The sequence below is a fragment of the Astyanax mexicanus genome, unplaced genomic scaffold, assembly GCF_023375975.1.
Source record: "Astyanax mexicanus isolate ESR-SI-001 unplaced genomic scaffold, AstMex3_surface scaffold_31, whole genome shotgun sequence".
Taxonomy (NCBI): domain Eukaryota; kingdom Metazoa; phylum Chordata; class Actinopteri; order Characiformes; family Acestrorhamphidae; genus Astyanax; species Astyanax mexicanus.
The window spans coordinates 3,451,814-3,476,277 of NW_026040041.1; the positions used below are offsets into that span (position 1 = coordinate 3,451,814).

At 41.9% G+C, this 24,464-nt stretch overlaps 1 protein-coding gene across 2 annotated transcripts; it reads left to right on the plus strand.

Annotated features, from left to right (window-relative positions):
* Window positions 1-394: 394 nt before the first annotated feature.
* On the plus strand, window positions 395-23,811 carry LOC111197025 (zinc-alpha-2-glycoprotein-like). Of its 2 annotated transcripts, XM_049472813.1 has the most exons (10): window positions 396-537; window positions 4,913-5,185; window positions 5,274-5,561; window positions 7,455-7,739; window positions 18,502-18,621; window positions 21,033-21,089; window positions 22,280-22,366; window positions 22,655-22,687; window positions 22,802-22,858; window positions 23,505-23,809. In XM_049472813.1, the coding sequence occupies exons 1-10, from the start codon at window positions 474-476 to the stop codon at window positions 23,525-23,527; spliced, it is 1,287 nt and encodes a 428-aa protein (XP_049328770.1). In that variant the 5' UTR covers window positions 396-473; the 3' UTR covers window positions 23,528-23,809. The 2 variants fall into 2 exon arrangements, with proteins under 2 accessions (XP_049328771.1, XP_049328770.1); XM_049472814.1 differs by lacking the exon at window positions 7,455-7,739 and having other exon boundaries at window positions 395-537; window positions 23,505-23,811.
* The last annotated feature ends 653 nt before the right edge of the window (window positions 23,812-24,464 follow it).

Here is a 24,464-nt window from a genome sequence, read left to right on the forward strand (position 1 = left end):
TACCAGTGGACTAGAGCTTAGATCGGGCCCAAATAATCCGACCCGGCACGAGCCCGTGCACGCTCTGCCCGACCCAACCCGACCCAATTTTACTATTAAAAGTTGTCATTGCATCATAGGAATTACATTCAACACCAACAGAAATAAAACCTACAGCTTGAGTCTGAGTGTTGTAATGTAACTCTGTGAAGGTAGATTAGACGATATATATTTAGAATGTTAGTAAACAGCTGTAGAGCTTTACTTCACTATATCTCCTTCAGTATTAATATAGTATGTGATCTCCTCTCCAGATTCTATTTTTATTCTGAAATGGGCTGGTTGCCTGTATATATAAATAGCCCTCGACCATCCCGGGTCCACATTCCTGTGTCCTCCGATTACAGAAACACTGCAGATCTGCTCTGCTGGATTTTAGTTACTGAAATCTGATTTTAATGAATTTAAACTGAATTAAAGATCAGAAGGAGGAGATGGGGGTCTCTACAGCAGTGTGTGTTCTTCTACTGAACACAGTATTCATCTCTACACTCGCAGGTAAGAGTGTATAAATACTGTGTGTGTGTGTCTCTGAATCTGCGTCATTAGAGAAATTGAAAGTAAATGTTTTAGTAGGTTATATAATATTAGTACAGTAATAAATCACTCTGAACTATAGAGCAGACTGTAATATATTATTACATAGTAATAACAGCAGTAATCTGCTATTCCAGCATCAGAACTGCTTTATAAACTGTGTAAACTAATGGTAAAGTAAATAATCCACAGGTGGCCATTTTAAAAACAAGTCCCTGACCTTCAGATCACAGCCCATCTGAAAAATCTTTATTAACTGCACCAGTAAGAGCGTGAAGAGTGTGAAGGTTTATTTAGCAGGGTAAGAGCACAGTTCTGCTCTAAATATTGCAATGCACACAACATTATGGGAGACATACCAGAGTTCAATAGAGGACAAATTGTTGGTGCACGTCTTGCTGGAGCATCTGTGACCAAGACAAGTCTTTGTGATGCATCAAGAGCCACGGTATCCAGGGTAATGTCAGCATACCACCAAGAAGCACCAACCACATCCAACAGGATTAACTGTGGACGCTGTAAGAGGAATCTGTCTGAAAGGGATGTTCGGGTGCTAACCCGGATTGTATCCAAAAAACATAAAACCACGGCTGATCAAATCACGCAGAATTCAATGTGCACCTCAACTCTCCTGTTTCCACCAGAACTGTCCGTCACCACAATCAATTATTGTGGCCTATATACATACAATAAACAGGACATGCAGATATTGTCAGAGTAAGAAATATTGATTTAATGAAAATGATGACTGAGTACTTCGAATTTCGCCTTCATCAAAGAAGCAATTGCAATTTGCAGCAATTACAGCCAGGCAGACTCTAGGTATTCTAGCTGTCAACTTTTGGAGGTAATCTCCCACAACCTGGATGATGCAATCTTCCTCTGTACCGTACGGTCAAGCTGCTCCACAACATGTCAATAGGTTCAGATCTGGAGACTGTGCTGCCTCTCCATTACAGTCAATCAGGTGTTGCAAAATCTTGTGGTAGCCTTCTTTCTTTAAGATCCCTTTCACACTGTATAAATCTTCTATTTTACCACCTCCAAAGCATCCCAGACCATCATGCTGCCTCCACCATGCTTCACAGATGGCATTTCGCATTGGTCATGTGCCTCATAAATGTTCTGAAACTTGGATGTAACGCTGTGTGAAGGACTGGACGAGGAGAGCGGACGCTAACGCAAGTATCATTTATTAAAGAACAGAAAACAAAACATAAAACAAACAGAAACAGGAGAAACAGGAGACCAACTGACAGACGGGATTTAACACAGCCGTGACAGACGTATAAACGCACAAGAACCGACAAAAACACTAATGACAGAGACGCTTAAATATACACACAAGGCGGGAAGGAGAACAGGTAACACCTGGGGACTGACTAATGAGGGGCGGAGCTACAAATGGACACAGGTGAGTGGAAAAACACTGACAGAACACAGGGGCACGGGTCACGTGGGACAACACAGGCACGAGGACAGACAGGAAACAGGACCAGGCGTGACAGAAGCCTCCCCCTAAACGCGCAGCTCCCGAGGCGCGTAAAAACGAACCCCGGGGGCTGGCGGCGGGGAGAGGCCGGGGAAAACACGAGACGAAACCGGGGACTGAAACGGAGACAGGACAGAGGACAGAGACTGGACGAAAGACTGAGACTGGACGGGGAACTGGACGGGTGACAGAGACTGGACGGGGAACTGGACAGGAGACTGAGACTGGACGGGGAACTGGACAGGAGACTGAGACTGGACAGGGTTCTGGACACTAGACAGGGATGCAGACAGGACAGGACTGGACAGGGGAACAGGGACAAAAACATTAACTGGGACAGAAACTAGCACAGTGACGGGGACAGGAACTGAGACACTACTGGAAACGAGTACTGGGACGCAGACAGAAACTGGAACTAAAACAGGAACAGACACAGGTACAAACACAAACATAGACGGAAGCCCAGGGCTGGGAAAAGTCAATGTCTGAGGGGCCAGCCTGGGCAGAGTTCGAGGGGCTGGAGCAGGAGACCTCGCTGGCTTAGGGACACAGGGCCTAGGGCCAAACTTTGGTCTTGAAGCAGGTACAGAGTCAGAGGCGGACGGAGCCACGGGTACAGGGTCAGGGACAGTGGGTACCACATTGGTGGCAGGCACTGCTGGTGCTGAAGCAGACACGGAGGCTTGAACAGCTGGAGCAGACACGGAGACTGGAGCAGCTTCAGCAGACACGGAGACTGGAGCAGCTTCAGCAGACACGGAGACTGGAGCAGCTTGAGCAGACACGGAGACTGGAGCAGCTTCAGCAGACACGGAGGCTGGTGCAGCTTGAGCAGGCGCGGCGGCTGGTGCAGCTTGAGCAGGCGCGGCGGCTGGTGCAGCTTGAGCAGGCGCGGCGGCTGGTGCAGCTTGAGCAGGCGCGGCGGCTGGTGCAGCTTGAGCAGGCGCGGCGGGTGCAGCTTGAGCAGGCGCGGCGGGTGCAGCTTGAGCAGGCGCGGTGGCCGCTAACACCAGGACTGGAGCAGTAGGCGAGGCTGTAAAGACCGGACCGGAGCTTGCTTCTGGATCAGGAGTCGCAGAGCTGGAATCCGGCCGGGCTGGAGAGCTGGAAGTAGGTGGGGCTTGAGAGCGCGGTGGAGCTAGCAGGCTAGCTAGCTTAGCCGGAGCTTCAGAGAGCGGCTTCTCGGAGCGCGGATGAGCCACGGGAATCACACAGCGTAGCGTCCCATCCGCTGGCTTCACGGAGTACGCCGTCTCAGCCGGGAGAGTCGAGGAGCGCGGATGAGCCACGGGAGTCACGGAGCGTGGCGTCCCATCCACGGGCCTCACGGAGCGCGGCGTGGAAACAGGAGGCGGCCAGTAAACAGGTGCGGGATCAGGCAGCGGAAGGCGGGTTGGTGCGGGGAAAGGCTCCTCGTCCTCGGAGCTGCTGGGAGCACAGCCAAGAAAGTCCCACGGCTCCCGGGTAGCCTGGCCTCCTCTGTAAAGAGTACCGAGGCTAACCGCACCAACCCGTATCGCCCCCCCAAAATTTTCTCCGCTCCGGAAATCTTCCACCGGAGAAAGGGAGCGCTGAGAGCGCCGCCGCCCACCTCTTCTCCTCCGGCGCCGGGAAGTGGAGGAGTTTTCAGCCGCATACTCCTCCTGAACGCCGCGAGAGAAGGGAGTGGGTCGGATAGCCAGCCTGGATCCAAAAAAAGGATTACTTGCAGCGTCCATATTTTTGGTCGGTTCTTCTGTAACGCTGTGTGAAGGACTGGACGAGGAGAGCGGACGCTAACGCAAGTATCATTTATTAAAGAACAGAAAACAAAACATAAAACAAACAGAAACAGGAGAAACAGGAGACCAACTGACAGACGGGATTTAACACAGCCGTGACAGACGTATAAACGCACAAGAACCGACAAAAACACTAATGACAGAGACGCTTAAATATACACACAAGGCGGGAAGGAGAACAGGTAACACCTGGGGACTGACTAATGAGGGGCGGAGCTACAAATGGACACAGGTGAGTGGAAAAACACTGACAGAACACAGGGGCACGGGTCACGTGGGACAACACAGGCACGAGGACAGACAGGAAACAGGACCAGGCGTGACATTGGACTGGTTGGTCTGTCTACAACACCTTCTTCCAATCTTACAGTGTCCAATGTGTTTTCTCTTTGGTCCATCAAAGTCTTTTCTTTTTATTGGCCAGTGAGAGGTATGGCTTTTTCTTGGCAATTCTGCCATGAAGTTCAGCATCCTGAAGTCTCCTCTTGACCATTGATGTGGAAACTGGTGTTTTTACGGGTTCTCGTTAGTGCAGCTTCCAGTTGACAGCCTGTGAGGCGTCTTTCTTACAAACTGTACACTCTAAGATTTTTTTTATCATATTGCACAGTTGTGCATCGGTGCCTCCCACTCCTTTTTCTGTCCTTGTTAGAGGCAGATTTTGTGTCTCTCTTTGAAGGGAGTAGTGAACAGCATGGTGAGATATTTTCAGTTTCTTGGCAATATCTCTCATTGAGTAGCCTTCCTTAACACAACACTGGACTGATGGGTCTCTAAAGAAAGTTGTTACTTTCTGGCCATTTTGAGCCTGTAAGCAAGCCAACAACTAACTGCTGATGCTTCAGATACTAAACTAATATATAGTCTCTAACATCCACCAGCTCCATGATGTCCTCATGAAGGAGTGGAAGAGGATTCCAGTGGCAACCTGTAAATGTGACACAGTTCAAAATATCTTAGATTTATTTGAAATCGTGAACATTTTTATGAGAGTTGGATACATTGCATGGTACTATGTTTAAGAAAACCATTGTTAATTTATTTGGCTTTTTATCTCCTCCAGAGAAACACTCCCTGTTCTACATTTACAGCGCCCTCAACAAAGATGTGTCTCTACCAGGAATCTACGAGTTCACAGCTCTGGGTCTGCTGGATGACCGAGAGATCGACTACTACAACAGTAAGGAACAGAAGAAGATTCCTAAACAGAGCTGGATGATGGAGAAGATGCAGGAAGATTACTGGGAAAAAGGAACCCAGTCTCGCAAGAGTAAAGAACAGTGGTTCAAGGTTAATGTGGAGATTCTGATGCAGAGGATGAACCACAGTTACCAGGGTTAGTGATTCATCAGATCTTCATTGTTTCCTTCTCTCGTGATCTGTGTCAGTGATTGTGATGGTCTTAATTTTCTTCCTCTTTTCAGATCTTCATGTTCTTCAGTGGAGACACGGCTGTGAGATCGATGAGTCTAATGGAGAGGTGACGTTTCTGAATGGGATTGATCAGTACAGCTATGATGGATCAGATTTTCTCTCCTTTGATAATTCACACAGGGTCTGGGTCGCTCCGGTTCAAGCTGCAGAACCAACCAAGAGAAAATGGGATGGTGTTTCCATTCTGAACCAGTACACCCAGGGCTACCTGGAGAAAGAGTGTGTGGACTGGCTCACCAAATTCATGGAGTACGGAAAAGAAACACTGAGAAAACACTGTGAGTTTCTTTAAATCACTGACTCAGAACATCCATAGCTAATGTTGAACATAATGGTACTTTGGAGCTCAAATACTACCAGAAACAAGCCTCACAATAAACTTATTGATAGCTCTACACAGTTCCTAGAATCCAAATATCACAAATGCCAGAAACAGGTGAGACACACGCGGATTAGAATCAGCTAATTTATTAAAGATGGTAACAGAACTACAGGTAAAACCAACCACAGGTGTAGCTAGAAACAGTAAGGCAGCATAAACAAACAACAGAAGGTTAACAACACAAACCATGGGCAAGACAAAGAGCAAGGTCCAAAGAAAGGCAAGGATCCAAACCAGAAAACAATCTTAAACAGAAGGGTTAAGCTAAAGCAGTAGTCAGTAAAGAAACAGACAGAGGTCATACATGAAAAGCAGAGAAGATAGAAAGAACGCGAGGTAGAAGAGCTAGAGACTAGATTTAACACCAGGCACAGAGAACAGGGAATAAGGGGTATTTATACAGGGCTGAACAGGTGAGAATAATCATAATCGTTAGTAGGATGGAGAATTCGTGAGAGGCAGTGGCACGTGACTGGGTGGAGTCCCAAAGAAATTATGACTATGTTTTGGGGTCTTAAATTATATTTAGCAAGGTCTTACAAATGTTTTGTTCCGAACCAAGGTTCATGTGTTGCCACATTGTATATATTTGGTCCGCTTATTTTTGTTTTCACACTGCAGTTTAGGGAGCACACCAAAGAGCTTTGTGTGATACTCCTACATCCTTTCATCATCACTTACGTATCGATGCATTTTCCTTAACCTGGCGCTGATTGGTTTTAGAAGGACATGCGTCTGACGTTGGCGTGTTGATGATAATTCAGCGGGTGGTTCATTCGGCGGGAAGCCTTTCCAGGATCAGGATAAAATTTGCCAATCGAACGAGCTCGTCCTGAAGCAGCTGAACCACGCCTCATTTTTACTGCTTTTCCAGTTATTTTGAGAGGGTACTGACTGCAGCCTGCAGGAAGGCGGAGTTGGATGTCCAGTGCTTCCAGCTCCGCCCACTTTGTTAGCGTCATGCCTTCCACTCCCGCCCACTTTGTCAGCATCATGTCTTAGCTCCGCCTCTAAACGGAAGTAAACAATGTACAGGGCAGTTAGCGGACTTTAAATATAATGCGTCGCGTCGTCCGGTTTAAATACTGTGTTACACTACAAGCTTGCGAGACTGAGAAGGTGTGGTGTGGACAAAGTGGGCGGGACTGGACTCGCTGGATGTCTAACTCCGCCTTCCCGCAGGCTGCAGTCAGTAGTAGTTGGTTATTTTTCTTCTTCTGCTGCCGTTGTTGAGGAACGTCTGCTCAGCTTCCTGTAATCGGTCCGAAAGTTCGACCCATCTAGAACAGCGCTTTCACACTGCAGGAGAACCGGACCATGGTTCAGAAGATCCGGACCGAGACCACCTCCCTTGGTCGGACCAAAATCTGGTTCTTTGATCCAGACTGTGGTTCGCGGCCCCTTTCACGCCTGCTACTTTGGTTCGGATCAAACTGAAAAGTCAGAAAGTCCGGACCAATTGAGGCAGGTGTGAAAGCACCCTTAAAAAGCATTAAATTTGACTTTTATAATGGTGCAAGAACCCTGTTTTTGCACAATGCTTGCTGTTGTGTTGGTCAACTAGTGCAAAGACTAATGATTGTGGGTAAAAAGGAAGACGCAGCCAGAGACTAGATTTAAAACCGGACAAAGAGAACAGGAAATGAGGGGTATTTATACAGCGAAGCACAGGTGAGAACAATCAGTGGCAAGTGACTGGTAGAGTCCAGGGGAGAGAGCACAGGGGAATTCTGGGAAGTGTAGTCCTGAGTCCATGGCAGGCACACAGGAAGTGTTGTTCTTTTTTCAGCTCCTCCTGATGTTCATGCGTTTGCAAAGAAATCTATTCAAGACCCAAAAAAGGTGAGCCTGACCTGCCTGGCCACGGGATTCTACCCTAAAGACGTGGATCTGAGTGTGAGGAAGTTCGGCACGTCGATACCTGAACATCTGATCACAACTTCTGGAATCAGACCCAATGATGATGGAACCTACCAGCTGAGGAAGAGTGTGGAGATCAATGGTGATGATCCAGCAGATTACGACTGTTGCTTGACTCACAGCTCCCTCACAGAACCAGTGATGAAGAAATGGGGTAAATATAACTGTGATTGGTGAAACTTATTGTAGATTGTAACTGTGGCAGAGAGGAGTAATCTTGATAATGCACGACTACGCCACCCAGAGGTGATTTCACCTCTAGGAAAAGAGGGCTGGCACTTAAGGCCTAAGAGAGAATAAGACACCCAGGTTCGACACACTCGGAGGCCAGAGACGGGGTACCATCAGTTAAGGAAAATTTATTGGCAATTATTTTAAAACATATTTCCACACACACACACAGGGCAGACCAGAAACTCCCTTCTTGGACAACAGTATAAAAACTAGAAATAGTAGAATTTACTTTACTAAAAACAAATTTAGGGAGGAACTGGGCTGAGGGCTTACCACGGCAGAAGAAAGTACAGGAAGAGGAAATAGTCAACACTACAAACCACACATCTCAACACCCAGCGTGCTCTACACTACAGGAAAGGTGAACAGCATTCCACATCCCCGAACCCGCCGCTTTGGCCCACAGCTCCGGTCCAACTAAGAGACACAAAGAAAAAAAACAATTATTAAAAGCTACCAGCGGTGAAGGGAGAGAGACCAATTACAATTGCTCGAAATGTACTTATCTTTTTATGGGCCCTGGTCTCTTACAACCTCACCTTATACCACTCCAACACTAAAAAGACAAACACACAGCCAAGAAGGGAATTCCACAACCACTGTTCTTGTTTTTGTTAATTCAAAAAAACACAGAAACAAACTTAAACTTTGTTAAAGTAAATGGACAAATGAAAGTTCAATCTGGCAAAATAAATTAAATCAGAAGCAAACTCAGCAAAAAAATTAAATAAACAGAGGTTAGGTCAAAAGCAACTCCACACAATAAATCAGAAATAGACCAAAAAGAAATCAAAAGCAAACCCAAATTAGTAAATCATGAATAAACCCGAAATTAAGTCAAAGCAAATCCCAAATTAATAAGCCAGAATAAACCTCAAAGGTCCAAAACAGCAAATCAGAAATAAAGCAAAAATATTAATTTAATCCAATAAAAAAACTCCACAAAATAAATCAGAAATAAATCAAAAAGGAATCAATCAAAAGCAAACCCAAATTAATAAATCAGGAATAAACCTGAAATTAAGTCAAAGCAAATCCCAAATTAATAAGCCAGAATAAACCTCAAAGGTCCAAACCAGCAAATCAAAAATAAAGCAGAAATATAATTTTAATCCAATAAAGAAAAAAAATACACAAAAATAAACTCCAGCAAATCTTAACTCAAAATAAAGACAAAAGAAAATCAATACAACAAAATATCAAAATAACTAAAGGCAAATCAAAGCTGATTTAACAAATGAACTGAAGAAAAGCAAGACAAAAACTCAAAATAACTAGGAGCAAATGAAAATTAATGAAACAAAACTAAATAAACTCAGGCAAAACAGCAGCACTGTGGGGAGGCTGGAATCAGTCAGCACAATCTGGACACTAAAACCTATAAAAAAAAATGCACCAAGCTACAATTAATTTAACTAATACTCAATATAAAATAAATGCAGCTTGTATACATACCAGTATAGAGCATCAGTTTCTCCCAGCAGCTATAGCAGACAATGACCACAGCACACAGCAGCAGGTAATGGCTAGGGCAAACAGCAGCTCCAGCAGACAATGGCTACAGCAAAGCAGCTCCAGCAGAACAATGGCTACAGCAAAGCAGCACAGTCACCATCACTAACCCACAACCCAAGAAATAAAAGTTAGCTAAACGCCATATACACAGCCAAAACATACACAAAGAGGAGCAGGCATACCTTAGTGAAAGTGAAACTGCACTGACACAGTCAGAGACACACAGCCGCGCTGGACTGGCAATAACACCACGAGCCCGCAACTACAAGCGAATAAGGAGAGTTAATAATTAAGCCAAACTGTCATATTATGCCATAATACTGTAACCAGATACCTGAAACTCTTGAGAAGTAACGCAAACAATCGCGCTAAACTCCACGCTGAACGCTGCCGGCACAGAAGTCAGAGCCCGGAGCAATGAGGAGGGGGAACAGGAAGTGCACCATGAATAGTCATCCCCTACCCATATATAGAGTACAAAGGGGCCGCCCAGTAATTTAAAGCAGCCACACAGCTTCACCAGCAGTATAGGTGGGGTAACAAACCCAACCTGCTACAATCTACCCCCCCATTTTGCATCGTCGCCCCGACGATGAACCAAACTAAGGGGGCCAACACCAAGGCCTAAAAAGAGCCGACTGCGTATTGACTAACCCTGATGGTTCATCTACCCCGTTATCTACACTACCAGCGGAACGCGGAAGGCGGTGAATATTAGAATGCTGGCCAGCTGTAGCACGTGCCGTGCGACGCACAGAGGACAGACCAGAGCAGGGTTGCCCTGTTAAAAACAAGGACGAATCCGAGGGCTGACGCCCTCCTTGTACGGTAGTGGCATCTAAAATCCCCTCCTGTGCTGGTTGCACTGTAGGAGGCACAGTGGTACCAGAACCGCTTGGTACAGCTACCTCCGGGGAAATAGTCTCTGATACCAACAGCCATAGATCACAATCGCTGGAGGTGTCCACAGGTGCTACTGGAACTGGTGGAGGGGAATCCCTAGGAGGAAGAAGAGGGCCTTGAGCCTGTACTTGAGCCTTCAACATATTACGATGCACATGCTTGATCTTACCTAGGTCACTTACCGGGGCAACTGTATAAACAGCTCCTTCCCCAGGAGGGGTTCTCAGCACCTGATGGACTACCGAGCTCCAAACATCTTGGATCTTGTGGCGTCCCCGGGCACTATGGTCCCGGAGATAAACCAACTGACCCTCCTGTAGGGGGACCTCCCTAACTCGCTGATCATGCCGTTCCTTCCGGCGACCAGCAGCTACAAGCAACCGGTCACGAGCCCCTTCAAATGCCAATCTAAGCCTGGCCTGATGCTCAATCACCCAGTCTTGGACCTCCCCTGGTACCGGTTCCTGTACCTGACCTAGCAGGAAATCTACAGGGAGTCTAGGTTCCTGGCCAAACATTAGATAATAAGGAGACTCTCCAGTGCCCTGATGAGGAGTGGTGTTATAACAAAAAATGACCTGTGGCAAGTTGGATGCCCAGTCCTGCTTCCGGGAAGTTGGCAAAGTACGTAGAAGGTTGTGAAGTGTTCTATTGAAGCGCTCACACTGCCCATTACCAGCAGGGTGATATGGGGTGGTCCGAGATCTTTCCACCCCATATAAATGGCAAAACTGCTGTATGAGAGCGCTCTCAAAGCTTCTACCCTGATCAGAGTGGATACGACCAGGGACGCCAAATTTATAAAACCATTCCCTCAGCAGAACCTGGGCCACTGTTGAAGCTCGCTGATCCCGAGTGGGGACTGCTATGGTGTATTTACTGAACACATCAGTCATTACAAGAACGTTTTCTAACCCATTACGGGATGGCTCCAACACAGTGAAGTCAATAGCCACAATCTCATTTGGCCTAGATGCCAGCAAATGGCCCATAAAACTATGGGGTACCGGTCCTGCGTCTTTGGCAACCTGACAACGCTCACACTCTCGGCACCACTGTTTGATGTCGGCAAACATCCCTGGCCAATAGCAACGCTGCCTTACCAGTTCAGAAGTTCGCTCAATACCCTGGTGGCCATGATCCTGGTGCAATTGTTTCAGTACCTCTGGCTTAAGAACTGCGGGTAGGAGGAGCTGGAAACTCTCCTCACCCCCGTCTGGCCGAAACACCCGGCGGTATAACACCCCGTCTCTTTCCACCAACCGGTCCCATTGGCGCAGCAGTGCCATGGCCGGTCTCGAGACCTGACGTTTTTCTGCAGAAGTGGGCTGAACCTGCTTCCGCCAAAACACCAAAACCTCTCTAAGGAGAGGATCTGCATCCTGCAAAGAATGGATGTCAACGGGTGAACTGCCTGGAAGCACAGAAACTAAAGCCTGGGTTGCGGAGACCACTGGGGAGGCCTGTTGGACTAGCTCCGGAACTGGGGTACCTGGTACATACTCTGTCACACTGGGACCTAACTGATACTGGCGAGACAGCGCATCTGCGTTTTTATTACTACGGCCAGAACGATACTTTATTTCAAAGTCAAAAGCCGCCAGCTGTGCAGCCCATCGATGCTCCATTGCCCCCAGTTTTGCTGACTGGAGATAGCTCAGTGGATTGTTATCCGTATATACCACACACTTGTGTCCCAAGAGGTATTCACGGAACTTTTCTGTCATGGCCCATTTAAGGGCCAGAAATTCCAACTTCATGGAACTATAATTATCCATGTTGCGCTCAGGAGGCCGAAGACCTCGACTGGCATAGGCTACAGGCCGAACAGCACCGTCATGCTCTTGAGAGAGGACAGCCCCGAGACCACTGTAACTAGCATCAATCTCCAAAATAAAAGGGAGCGAAAAATCTGCATAGGCCAAGACTGGCGCGGAAACCAACCTTGCCTTCAAAGCCTCAAAACTCTGCTCACACTGAGCAGTCCAGGCCATCCCCAGAGCCTGTCCTGAACCCTTCTTGGTCTTGCTGCCCACAAGTGCAGCCACCAACTTATGCAGAGGCCCTGCTAGTTGAGCAAAACCCTCTACAAAACGCCTGTAGTAACTGGCAAATCCAAGAAAGGATCGCAGCTCTGATACCGTACGAGGACGCTGCCACTGTGCTACCGCCTCGATCTTAGCTGGATCAGTGGAGACACCCTTATTGGAGATCACATGCCCCAAATAGCCAACTTCCTGTTTGAAGAACACACATTTACTCAACTTGGCTTTCAGACCCTCCTTTTGAAGGCGTCCAAGTACCACTTCCAGTCGTTGAAGGTGCTGTGAAACAGAAGATGAGAAAACAATAATATCATCAAGGTAAAGGAGAAGTGACTGATACTGTTGATCCCCGAACATGCGCTGCATCAACCGCTGGAACGTACTTGGAGCATTGCAAAGTCCAAATGGCATCCTATTCCATTCGAAGAGGCCAAATGGTGTACAAAAAGCAGTTTTTGGCTTGTCTTGTTCAGCCACTGGAACCTGGTTATACCCACTGGCCAGATCTAAAGTAGAGAACCAGCGGGCTCCAGAAAGTGCATCCAGGCTTTCCTCAATGCGAGGCAGAGGGAAGGCATCTTTGCGTGTCTTGCTATTAAGCAACCGGTAATCCACACACATGCGCAGACTTCCATCTTTTTTTTTTACAAGAACGATTGGAGAGGCATAAGGACTACTACTCTCCCTTACTACCTGGGCCTCTAGAAGCTGGTCAATGTGAGCTTTCACCAGTTCATAGTCCGATGGAGGAATGCGTCTATGCCTCTGCCGTACTGGAATATTATCCAACAAAGGAATCTCATGTTCTATGAGGTTTGTACAGCCCAAGTCACCATCATGGGCTGAGAAGACTGAATTATACTTCTGTAGGAGAGACCTAACCACTCCCTGTTCTTGATCTGTCAAAGCTGACAAATCTACAGCCTCTACTCCGTTTGGTGCAGAGCTAGCAACTACCTGGGAGGATACAGTGGCAGTGGTGGACCTGACCTCAGTAATGCCTGTAGGTAAACTTATGACCTGTACCATGCTTAGAGAGCCAAGATGAGTATGTGGATGAAGAAAGACTTCTGCAATTCCGACATTAACTATCGGGACATAGACTGTGCCTCTATTGACCTGAACAAGACAGGGAGAAGCCAAGAGGCCTGCTGGCAGACCCACCTCCAATGGCTCAAAGAAAGCAGAACGCCCCAATGGTAATTCGGCACAAGTGCTGGCAACTAATTTCATCACGCCACCAGGTATACGCACTGCCCGAGTTCCTCTAACCTTAACGGTACCCATTGGGTCTCTAGGCACTTGGGCTGCAGACTGGTGGCACTGCTGCAAAGCTGCAACAACCGGGCTGGGAGCATGCGCCACTGAGGGCAACTGAAAAAAAGAAGAGCCATGTAACCCAAACAGTTCATGGTAACATCGGCTAATAATATTCATCCCCAAAACACCAGGGACTGTAGAAGAAGCACCAGGGGGATCCTTCACAACCAGAATCCCACAACGAGGCATCACCTTATTGCACAGCAAAACCTCCAGCTCCAAATAACCTATATAAGGGATGTCAAGCCCGTTTGCTGCACGCAGCTGTAACCAGTGACAGGACTGAAGACGGTCATGGCCCCAAGGTTCAAACTGCTGCAAAAAGAAGCTCTCAGTCACGGTAGATACCATAGAACCAGTATCTAATAAGCAGGAAACAATAACACCACCAATTGAAACATCAATGACTGGACAGGATGATATTAATCTAGACACATTACCTGCCCTGGAGCCTAAAAACGCCCCCTCTGAACTGTGGCTCTGCAGCTCAGTGGGCTTCAGTTTTCCGGCTGAGACGGGCGAGATGGTTGGGCTGCATTCTGAGGCAGAGCCCTAGGAGGAGGACAAACACGTTCCCCGTCACACTCCCTCGCAAAGTGACCTGGCTGTTGGCATCGTCGACAAACTATGCGCCCCTGATAAGGACGACTAGGTCCAGAGGAAGTCTGCAGAGAAGCAACAGTTCGTGTTAACTGGTTAAGCTGCTCTTGCTGACGCTTCAGCATATCCTTCAACTCCCCTAATTCTGCTGGCTGAGAGCCCACTGAAGGGACTGGACAGGAACTTCCCTGTACCCCATACTGCAACCCATAAGCTGACGGTAGGGAAAAACTACGTCCCCGAGCACCTCCTGGTAACCCCTCCCTCTCCCAGCGAAGCGCTTCCCCACGTACCTCCAACAGTGTAGCGGTAGGCTGCCGACGGACAAGCTGCTTTAACTCTCTTCGAAGAGCACCATCTATCACATGCTCTATGAACTGGTCCCTAAGTAAAACCTCCCCATTAAGCATTCCCTCAGGGGCATGCTGCTTAACTGACTCCATTATAGCCATTAAAGCCAAAGAAAACTCCTGCAATGTTTCTCCTTCCTGTTGCTTTCTGGAAAAAAATGCCTGCTGCAAGGTCACATAAGATTGGGAGCAACCATAAAGGTCTCTTAAAATGGCAAAAATTCTATCTGGGTCTCCTCTCTCTGCACTAGGGCGGTACTTTATCTCTTCCCTGGCTTCCCCTTCTAAATGATCAAAGATAAAGAAAGCTTGATCAACTGCAGAAAGGTGACGGACCCGCATACAAACCTGTACCTCCTCAATCCATTCCACTATACCTATTCCTGTTCTGCCATTAAATAAGGGACACTTACGGTCTCGTGGAATTACCACAAGACGTTCTGTAACAGCACTAGCAGCAGCAGATGGGACATTACTTACCACAACAGGAACAGCTGGAACAGTGCCTATACCAGAGCTAGTTGAAGCAGCAGCCCTTTCCTGAAGCAGCCGCTCATTGTCAGCCTTAAGCTGCAACACTAGATCTCTAAGCTGCTGCATCTCCTCCTCCATCCCAACAAAGGGCAAGCTGCACAAAACTCAATGAAACAAGCACTTCAATTAAACAAACCTCTTAAACAAATGCTGCTGTTTTGCCTATTATTTAATCTAAAAATATCTAGTCACTAAAGGACCACACGTCTCTGGCTCTCAAAAGTGATCCTGCCGACTACGCCAAAATGTGGCAGAGAGGAGTAATCTTGATAATGCACGACTACGCCACCCAGAGGTGATTTCACCTCTAGGAAAAGAGGGCTGGCACTTAAGGCCTAAGAGAGAATAAGACACCCAGGTTCGACACACTCGGAGGCCAGAGACGGGGTACCATCAGTTAAGGAAAATTTATTGGCAATTATTTTAAAACATATTTCCACACACACACACAGGGCAGACCAGAAACTCCCTTCTTGGACAACAGTATAAAAACTAGAAATAGTAGAATTTACTTTACTAAAAACAAATTTAGGGAGGAACTGGGCTGAGGGCTTACCACGGCAGAAGAAAGTACAGGAAGAGGAAATAGTCAACACTACAAACCACACATCTCAACACCCAGCGTGCTCTACACTACAGGAAAGGTGAACAGCATTCCACATCCCCGAACCCGCCGCTTTGGCCCACAGCTCCGGTCCAACTAAGAGACACAAAGAAAAAAAACAATTATTAAAAGCTACCAGCGGTGAAGGGAGAGAGACCAATTACAATTGCTCGAAATGTACTTATCTTTTTATGGGCCCTGGTCTCTTACAACCTCACCTTATACCACTCCAACACTAAAAAGACAAACACACAGCCAAGAAGGGAATTCCACAACCACTGTTCTTGTTTTTGTTAATTCAAAAAAACACAGAAACAAACTTAAACTTTGTTAAAGTAAATGGACAAATGAAAGTTCAATCTGGCAAAATAAATTAAATCAGAAGCAAACTCAGCAAAAAAATTAAATAAACAGAGGTTAGGTCAAAAGCAACTCCACACAATAAATCAGAAATAGACCAAAAAGAAATCAAAAGCAAACCCAAATTAGTAAATCATGAATAAACCCGAAATTAAGTCAAAGCAAATCCCAAATTAATAAGCCAGAATAAACCTCAAAGGTCCAAAACAGCAAATCAGAAATAAAGCAAAAATATTAATTTAATCCAATAAAAAAACTCCACAAAATAAATCAGAAATAAATCAAAAAGGAATCAATCAAAAGCAAACCCAAATTAATAAATCAGGAATAAACCTGAAATTAAGTCAAAGCAAATCCCAAATTAATAAGCCAGAATAAACCTCAAAGGTCCAAACCAGCAAATCAAAAATAAAGCAGAAATATAATTTTAATCCAATAAAGAAAAAAAATACACAAAAATAAACTCCAGCAAATCTTAACTCAAAATAAAGACAAAAGAAAATCAATACAACAAAATATCAAAATAACTAAAGGCAAATCAAAGCTGATTTAACAAATGAACTGAAGAAAAGCAAGACAAAAACTCAAAATAACTAGGAGCAAATGAAAATTAATGAAACAAAACTAAATAAACTCAGGCAAAACAGCAGCACTGTGGGGAGGCTGGAATCAGTCAGCACAATCTGGACACTAAAACCTATAAAAAAAAATGCACCAAGCTACAATTAATTTAACTAATACTCAATATAAAATAAATGCAGCTTGTATACATACCAGTATAGAGCATCAGTTTCTCCCAGCAGCTATAGCAGACAATGACCACAGCACACAGCAGCAGGTAATGGCTAGGGCAAACAGCAGCTCCAGCAGACAATGGCTACAGCAAAGCAGCTCCAGCAGAACAATGGCTACAGCAAAGCAGCACAGTCACCATCACTAACCCACAACCCAAGAAATAAAAGTTAGCTAAACGCCATATACACAGCCAAAACATACACAAAGAGGAGCAGGCATACCTTAGTGAAAGTGAAACTGCACTGACACAGTCAGAGACACACAGCCGCGCTGGACTGGCAATAACACCACGAGCCCGCAACTACAAGCGAATAAGGAGAGTTAATAATTAAGCCAAACTGTCATATTATGCCATAATACTGTAACCAGATACCTGAAACTCTTGAGAAGTAACGCAAACAATCGCGCTAAACTCCACGCTGAACGCTGCCGGCACAGAAGTCAGAGCCCGGAGCAATGAGGAGGGGGAACAGGAAGTGCACCATGAATAGTCATCCCCTACCCATATATAGAGTACAAAGGGGCCGCCCAGTAATTTAAAGCAGCCACACAGCTTCACCAGCAGTATAGGTGGGGTAACAAACCCAACCTGCTACATAACCATTAATTCTATGTATGTGATTGGTCCAAAAGATTTGTTTGGCCAATGATTGTAGAATGATGCTTCGATGCATCATAATTAATTTGTGTAAAGTTAAGAAAACCTAAATTCGCTGCCGCTTGACGCCTCCATAGGAAATGAATGGTTGCCTGTCGCTTTATCACCTGCCAGTGTGAATGCAGGGTAAGAAGTGTTACAAATTCACTTTCACACCTGTACAAAGGTGTGAAAAATATTTCCATTCTTTCCTCAGGTATAAGTTTAGATACTAGAGTTTAAAATACTACAACTCAAGCTTTTCACTCTTTAAGTAAAAGTGTAATAGTACTGGTTTCAAAACTACTTAAAGTATAAAAGTAAAAGTAACAAAAGGGGAAAAAATTAAAGCCATTAATACCAAAAGCTTAGGCCACGCCCACAGAGTCCTATAGTGCACTATTAACCCCCCCCCCCTCCCTCCCTCCCCAAAACACATTTTACTAAAAGCTATAATGACTATAATAATGTTTGAATATTAAAACGTTAATGTTGATAATATAATTTGGGATTTTGCTCTAGGCTGTTCTCTAGTGTTTCAGCTGCATATATGCTGATTATAAATGAATGTATTTTAGTAGAATAAAGTAAATATATTAAAGAAGCTTAGTTGGATCACAGTATAAACCAATAGGGATGGAGAGATTTATCTGGATAGGGGTTTTATTAAACAGGTAATTGAAGAGATAATTAACATTTATACTTAAGTAACGTAATTAAGTATTTGTACTTTTGTACTTAATTACTTTACACCACTGCTATTTTTATTAGGTCATCATTTTCAAAAGACCCATAATAAGTAAATCAGTGAATGTGTTTCTTTCATTGATTATTTATTAGTGTTGTATGGGTACCTATCTGAGGTTATGAAAGGATATTTACGTGTGTATAGCGCCACCTACTGCATGTGTTGGGTTATGCATGTTCATTTACATTAGTAACTGTGGGCGGCTGGTTTACTGTGTGTTTCTGCAGAAATATATCCCTGTGATTGATGTTCAAATCTGTTCTCTTTACAGTAAAAAACATTAACTACGTTGAACTGGCTCTGATTGGAGGAGCAGCTGGAGGGGTGATTGTGATCTTTCTGATTTTGCTGGGCGTGGTCCTCACAGTTCTTATAAAGAAGAGGATGAATGGTGAGGAGAAATATAAGAGTTAATATTAAAAAATGATCACCACTCACTACACCGTCAGTCTCTTTACAGATACAGAAAAGCAGTAAATATATGATGAAACATGAGTAAAAACATGATTAGTGAATACACTATTCTGCATTGGAACACTCATATTTGTAAATGTTAAAGGAGAACTCATTTAATGTGTAAAAAGGACTTTTATTGTAGTAAAACATGATAAAAAGTAATTTCCTTTGTTGAATAGCTCACCTCCGCTCTCCTGCAGCTTTCTGAGATCCAGTAATTTTGTTCTTTTTGCATAGCACTCTCTTAAATAGTCGCATCAGGGCATATTTGGCCTTGATAAATCACTTTTTACACCGTTATTAAGGCTTAAAGTAGCTCCACACCTCCTTACTAGAATCTGGAGAGCCCTGACATTTAAAACGAGGCATTATAACTTAAAAAGTGCACAAGAAGCTTATTAAACAAAAAAAACAGTTTACATCCTGTAACTCTATTAGCTTCAGCTCTGAGCGCCGCCATCACTGTACTGATAGTGACATAGACATATATATACATAGACCCAACAAAGCCTGCCTCCTGGTGCTGGCTGCTACACCAGTAAAGTAAATTTAATTTCAGATAAATTTAAGTAACTTCAACTCAGTTTCAAGACTTAAATGTTACACAGAGTAAATAAGTGAACTGAACTTCAGTCAATCCTTTCTTTTAGTAAACTTTACTTCATTTATTTTTACTGAATCAATCCTTTCTTTTAGTAAACTTTACTTTATTTATTTTTACTGAATCAATCCTTTCTTTTAGTAAACTTTACTTCATTTATTTTTACTGAATCAATCCTTTCTTTTAGTATACTTTACTTTATTTATTTTTACTGAATCAATCCTTTCTTTTAGTAAACTTTACTTCATTTATTTTTACTGAATCAATCCTTTCTTTTAGTAAACTTTACTTCATTTACTTTTACTGAATCAATCCTTTCTTTTAGTAAACTTTACTTCATTTATTTTTACTGAATCAATCCTTTCTTTTAGTAAACTTTACTTCATTTATTTTTACTGAATCAATCCTTTCTTTTAGTAAACTTTACTTCATTTATTTTTACTGAATCAATCCTTTCTTTTAGTAAACTTTACTTCATTTATTTTTACTGAATCAATCCTTTCTTTTAGTAAACTTTACTTAAATTCTGCATACAATATTACTCAAAAAATGATACAAAATATAGTATAATACAGTATACTAATATAGTATACTAAAAAGAATGTATTACATGCCACCCATGTGTTGAGACAGTGAGACTTGGTCTGTGTACAAAATATATCTTTGAGATTATGTAAATATTTGTATGTGTGTTTTAACTAAAAATATTAATATTGCAGAAATTATAATATATTATGTATCATAAATTATTTGAGTAATATTGTATAAATTGAGTATTTTTTTATAATTAGGTAATATTGTATGCAGAAATTAAATAAAGTTTACTAAAAGAAAGGATTGATTCAGTAAAAATAAATGAGTAAAGTTTACTAAAAGAAAGGATTGATTCAGTAAAAATAAATAAAGTAAAGTTTACTAAAAGAAAGGATTGACTGAAGTTCAGTTCACTTATTTACTCTATGTAATATTTAAGTCTTGAAACCGAGTTAAAGTTACTAAAATTCACATTAAATTAAATTTACTTAAAAAAAGCAAATGCAGAAAGTTGCGAAACTTTTTAAAAGTAAATTTTACTCTTTTTTCTGTTTATATCTGTTTTTAATAAGCTTCTTCTGCACTTTTTAAGTTATTAATGCCTCGTTTTAAATTTCAGGGCTCTCCAGATTCTAGTAAGAAGGTGTGGAGCTACTTTGAGCTGAATAACGGTCTAAAAAGTGATTTAATGGGCAAAATATTCCCTGATACGGTCGTTGTAAAGTGTTGGGAAAAAAGTACAAAATTACTGGATCTCAGAAAGCTGCAGGAGAGCGGAGGTGAGCTATTAAACAAAGATAAGAACTTTTTATCATGTTTTACTACAGTAAAAGTCCATTTTACACCAGAGTTCTTCTTTAAATAAACCAAGAGATATTTTTTATATATCCCACTCCTTTCCTGGTTAAGGATCCTTTTGGCTTTTTATTTATTTTACGATGAAGATGATCATGTTTGTTACTTTATTTAGCATCAGGGTTCAGAAACACGTTCATCATCTCCTCAAACTCTGTTTCAATACCAGGACTTTTGTATTTTTTGTACGATTTCTACTAATTTTATATAATTTAGACATTTCAGAACTTATTTATTGGTTATATATCCTTTTTTTTACTGAATACATTTAGTTTAAAGTAATTATTTCATTAAGAGCATATAATTTATTTATTTATTTAAGTATATATATTTATTATTTATTATTTGTATTTCAGGTGGTGCAGAACATATGCAGAACGTCTCTACTATTTCTCAGGGATATAGAGCACAGGGTGAGGGTAATTGTGGTTTAATTATTCTAATCTTAACTATTAAATGTCAGAATACAGTTTAAATACAGTTTTCTATGGTTAATGATTGCATTATATATTGTATTATACATGGTGTCTTTTAATGTTAGGAAACGCACTGCTTGTAGCTCATCTAGTGAGAAAATCAGGCTTGTGAAAAATTATAATAATAAAAGTAATTATATTAACAACATATTTATAATAATATGTAATGAAATATGTGAGCAAGATATAAGCAATATAAAAGTAATATATTTGCTGGAGAAAATGAGAGATGAATCTGCTGGAATCTGTAAAGTTGGAGTGCGTTTCTGAAGCGCCTGCACAGCGGAGCTGGGGGTGAAGCTGCTCATGCTTCTCCTGTAGAAAAACATGAGAAAATAAACCAGTTTTAAAGCTCAATAAACATTGTTTTATACGCTCTGATCAACACATTCACACCAGAAACACGACAGATGCTATCTGTACACTGTAAAATGGGATAAGCTGATCTTACTTTAAAAAAATGAGGAAACCGGTTGCCTTGAAAAAGCTAAACAATTATAACTGTTATTTTTAGGTTAAGTTCACTTTATGCTCGCTATTTAAGTGTACTCAAATCAAGTACTGAGAGCACAGTGAGAACACAGAGTTACTGCAGCTCAGTAAATGATGCTTGTTCTTACAGCCTACAACACAGAGACCAAGCATTTAATCATAACATGTGATCTACAAGTTTACCTAAGGTAGCCCCGGGGGAATCACTACACACTGATGGTGAGTGTTAGTCAGAAAATGTTGGACACGCCCAGTATGCAAATCGATTGTGACAGAAACCAATAGAAAAGAAGCTGTTAATGACAAAACAGACTAATCTCAGTTATTATTATAAGTTGGTTCAACTCAAAGATCTCAGTTTGAATAGTACAGTTTATGTGCCCACAAATTCAGTTACACTAACTCAAAATAGTTGAGTATTGTTTAGAAATCTCCAATTTTATATAAAACAGACTTCGTTTATTTAAGTTCAAACAACGTATGGGTTTACAGTGTAGAACAGTGTGAGTTGTTAACAGGGTCTGCAGCAGGGAGAGGACGCAGAGAGCAGACGCTGCGGGTTTTAAATACACCTGATCTGTATTTTAGCTTCTGAATAAATAAACTGTTCTGTATATGATAATGATTTTCTTCAGGTGACTCCAGCAGTGATGGATCCTCACGCACCAGTGAGGACAGGATGGATTCCACCATTCTGCTGCTGCACACTGCACATCCGAATGGTGAGGATAAATAATCTAATGCAAACATTTGACTGCTGGTAAAATGTAGATGTTTCTAATAAAATTATATTTTATTGTTACATATTTTATTATTAGTTTAAGCAGACTGTGTTTGTCTATTGTTGTGACTTAGATGAAGATCAGAACACATTTAATCACCAATTTATGCAGAAATCCAAGTATAATCCCAAAGAGTTCACATACTTTTTTCCCGCAACTGTAATTCTGAACTCTAAACTGCAGTTTTGTTTAACAACTGAATTAACTTTGTACTGAATTCTGATCCAGGGCCTGAGACCGGGGTTTCTGACTCTGACTCTGGTAATAAAATTTCTTAATTAAAACACTTGGATTTTATATTGGTACTTTAAGAATATATGTTTACTGTAATTTACCTTTAATGTTGGTTTACTGATTTGTGATTTATTTTTTCAGGAAGAGGAAGTAATTCACCCCAGGGCAGTGATGAGAACATCCTGAAGAAACCTGAGGGTAATTATTCTACTGGGTCTCTGCATATATATATATATTATATATTATATATTATATGTTTCTAATAAAGTGGCCAGTGAGTGGAAGTACGAGGTAGGTGTTTCTCAGAGGTGGAAAGTAACGAATGACATTTACTCAAATTACTGTAATTGAGTAGATTTTATGAGTAATTAATTTTACTTTTACTCAAGTTCATTTTGACACAAGTAATTTATTTCGCCACATTGGTAACGAATGAAATGCAGGGGGAAAAAAACTAATTGTCTGAATTTTTTAAAATATTAGTTTTGTTCTCCATGGCAGCGCAGCTGAACTTCTCCATACAGTGTTTATTACGGTTAACGGGAGAGACAAATTATATGTGAAATAATAATTCATTAAAAATGATTGTTGTACTTTTTTACAGCAAATGAATAAAAGTAACTATTTAAATTTTACTTAAAGTAAATTTTAAATTGAGTACTTTTTACTTTTACTCGAGTAGATTTTTAGATGGGTACTTTTACTTTTACTTGAGTAGGTAATTTTACTTAATTACAATTTTTCAGTGCTTTTTCCACCTCTGGTGTTTCTAATAAAGTGGCCACAGTGAGTTGAATAAAGTGAGCAGTAAATGTTAATAACAGATTTAATGTGTGTTTTTCAGAGAAAGCGGCTGAAGAAGTGTGATTCGTCTGATTGGTGGAAAATGAGACAGTAAGGTGTGGAGATGTTGCTGATTGGTCCACTGGAACTCCGAATCCTCCAGAAATCTGAAGAGGAGTCCTTCTTCAAAACTCTGATTCATTATAAGTGTTGATACACTTCCACAGGTTTATTTTCGATAGTTTAAAATTCATTTCATATATTTTATAATTTTTCAACACTAATACATTTTCATCAGGATTTCAAGAAAAAAGAAGGTTTCAGTACATTTCAAAATCGTGCACTTTATTTATTAAACACAAATATATTTCCATTTAAATTTTAAACTAATCCTTTATTTCACTAATCCCCTTCAATCCCCTTAATTTTAATCTCTGTATAATAACATGTTTATAGATTAGAGTTCTCACTGTTCAGTTTTCTTCTGATACATTTTTTAAGGAAAAGCTTAAGAAAGATGGAATTATTTGATTGATTAATAGAAAGGGAATGGATTTTTTTCAGATGAATATAATAATATGCTTTTTGAACTTGTTTTTTCAGTCTTCCTACTTTAAAGTAGCTTAAAAAGTTTGATGTATTTATGACTTGTGTTGCACTACATGTTTTCTAAAAAACATTTTTTTTCTAGAAATCAGTAAGTGTTGGAAAGAGTTGTGAAATACCATTGTTTATATAATTCAGTACAGTTTCATATATATATATATGTGTGTATATATATATATATATATATATATATATATATATATATATATGGGTGAACTTTTTGTTTGTGTGTTTTGGGTCGTTGTCCTGCTGCAGAACCCAAGTACAGTACTCCTGAGCTTGAGGTCAGTAAGGAACAGATTCTGTTAAAAACAGCAAAATTCCTGCTTCCATTTATTACAGCAGTTTTCTATTCCAGCAGCTCCAGATCATCACACACAAATACTACCACCACCATGTTTTATATCGTTTAGTA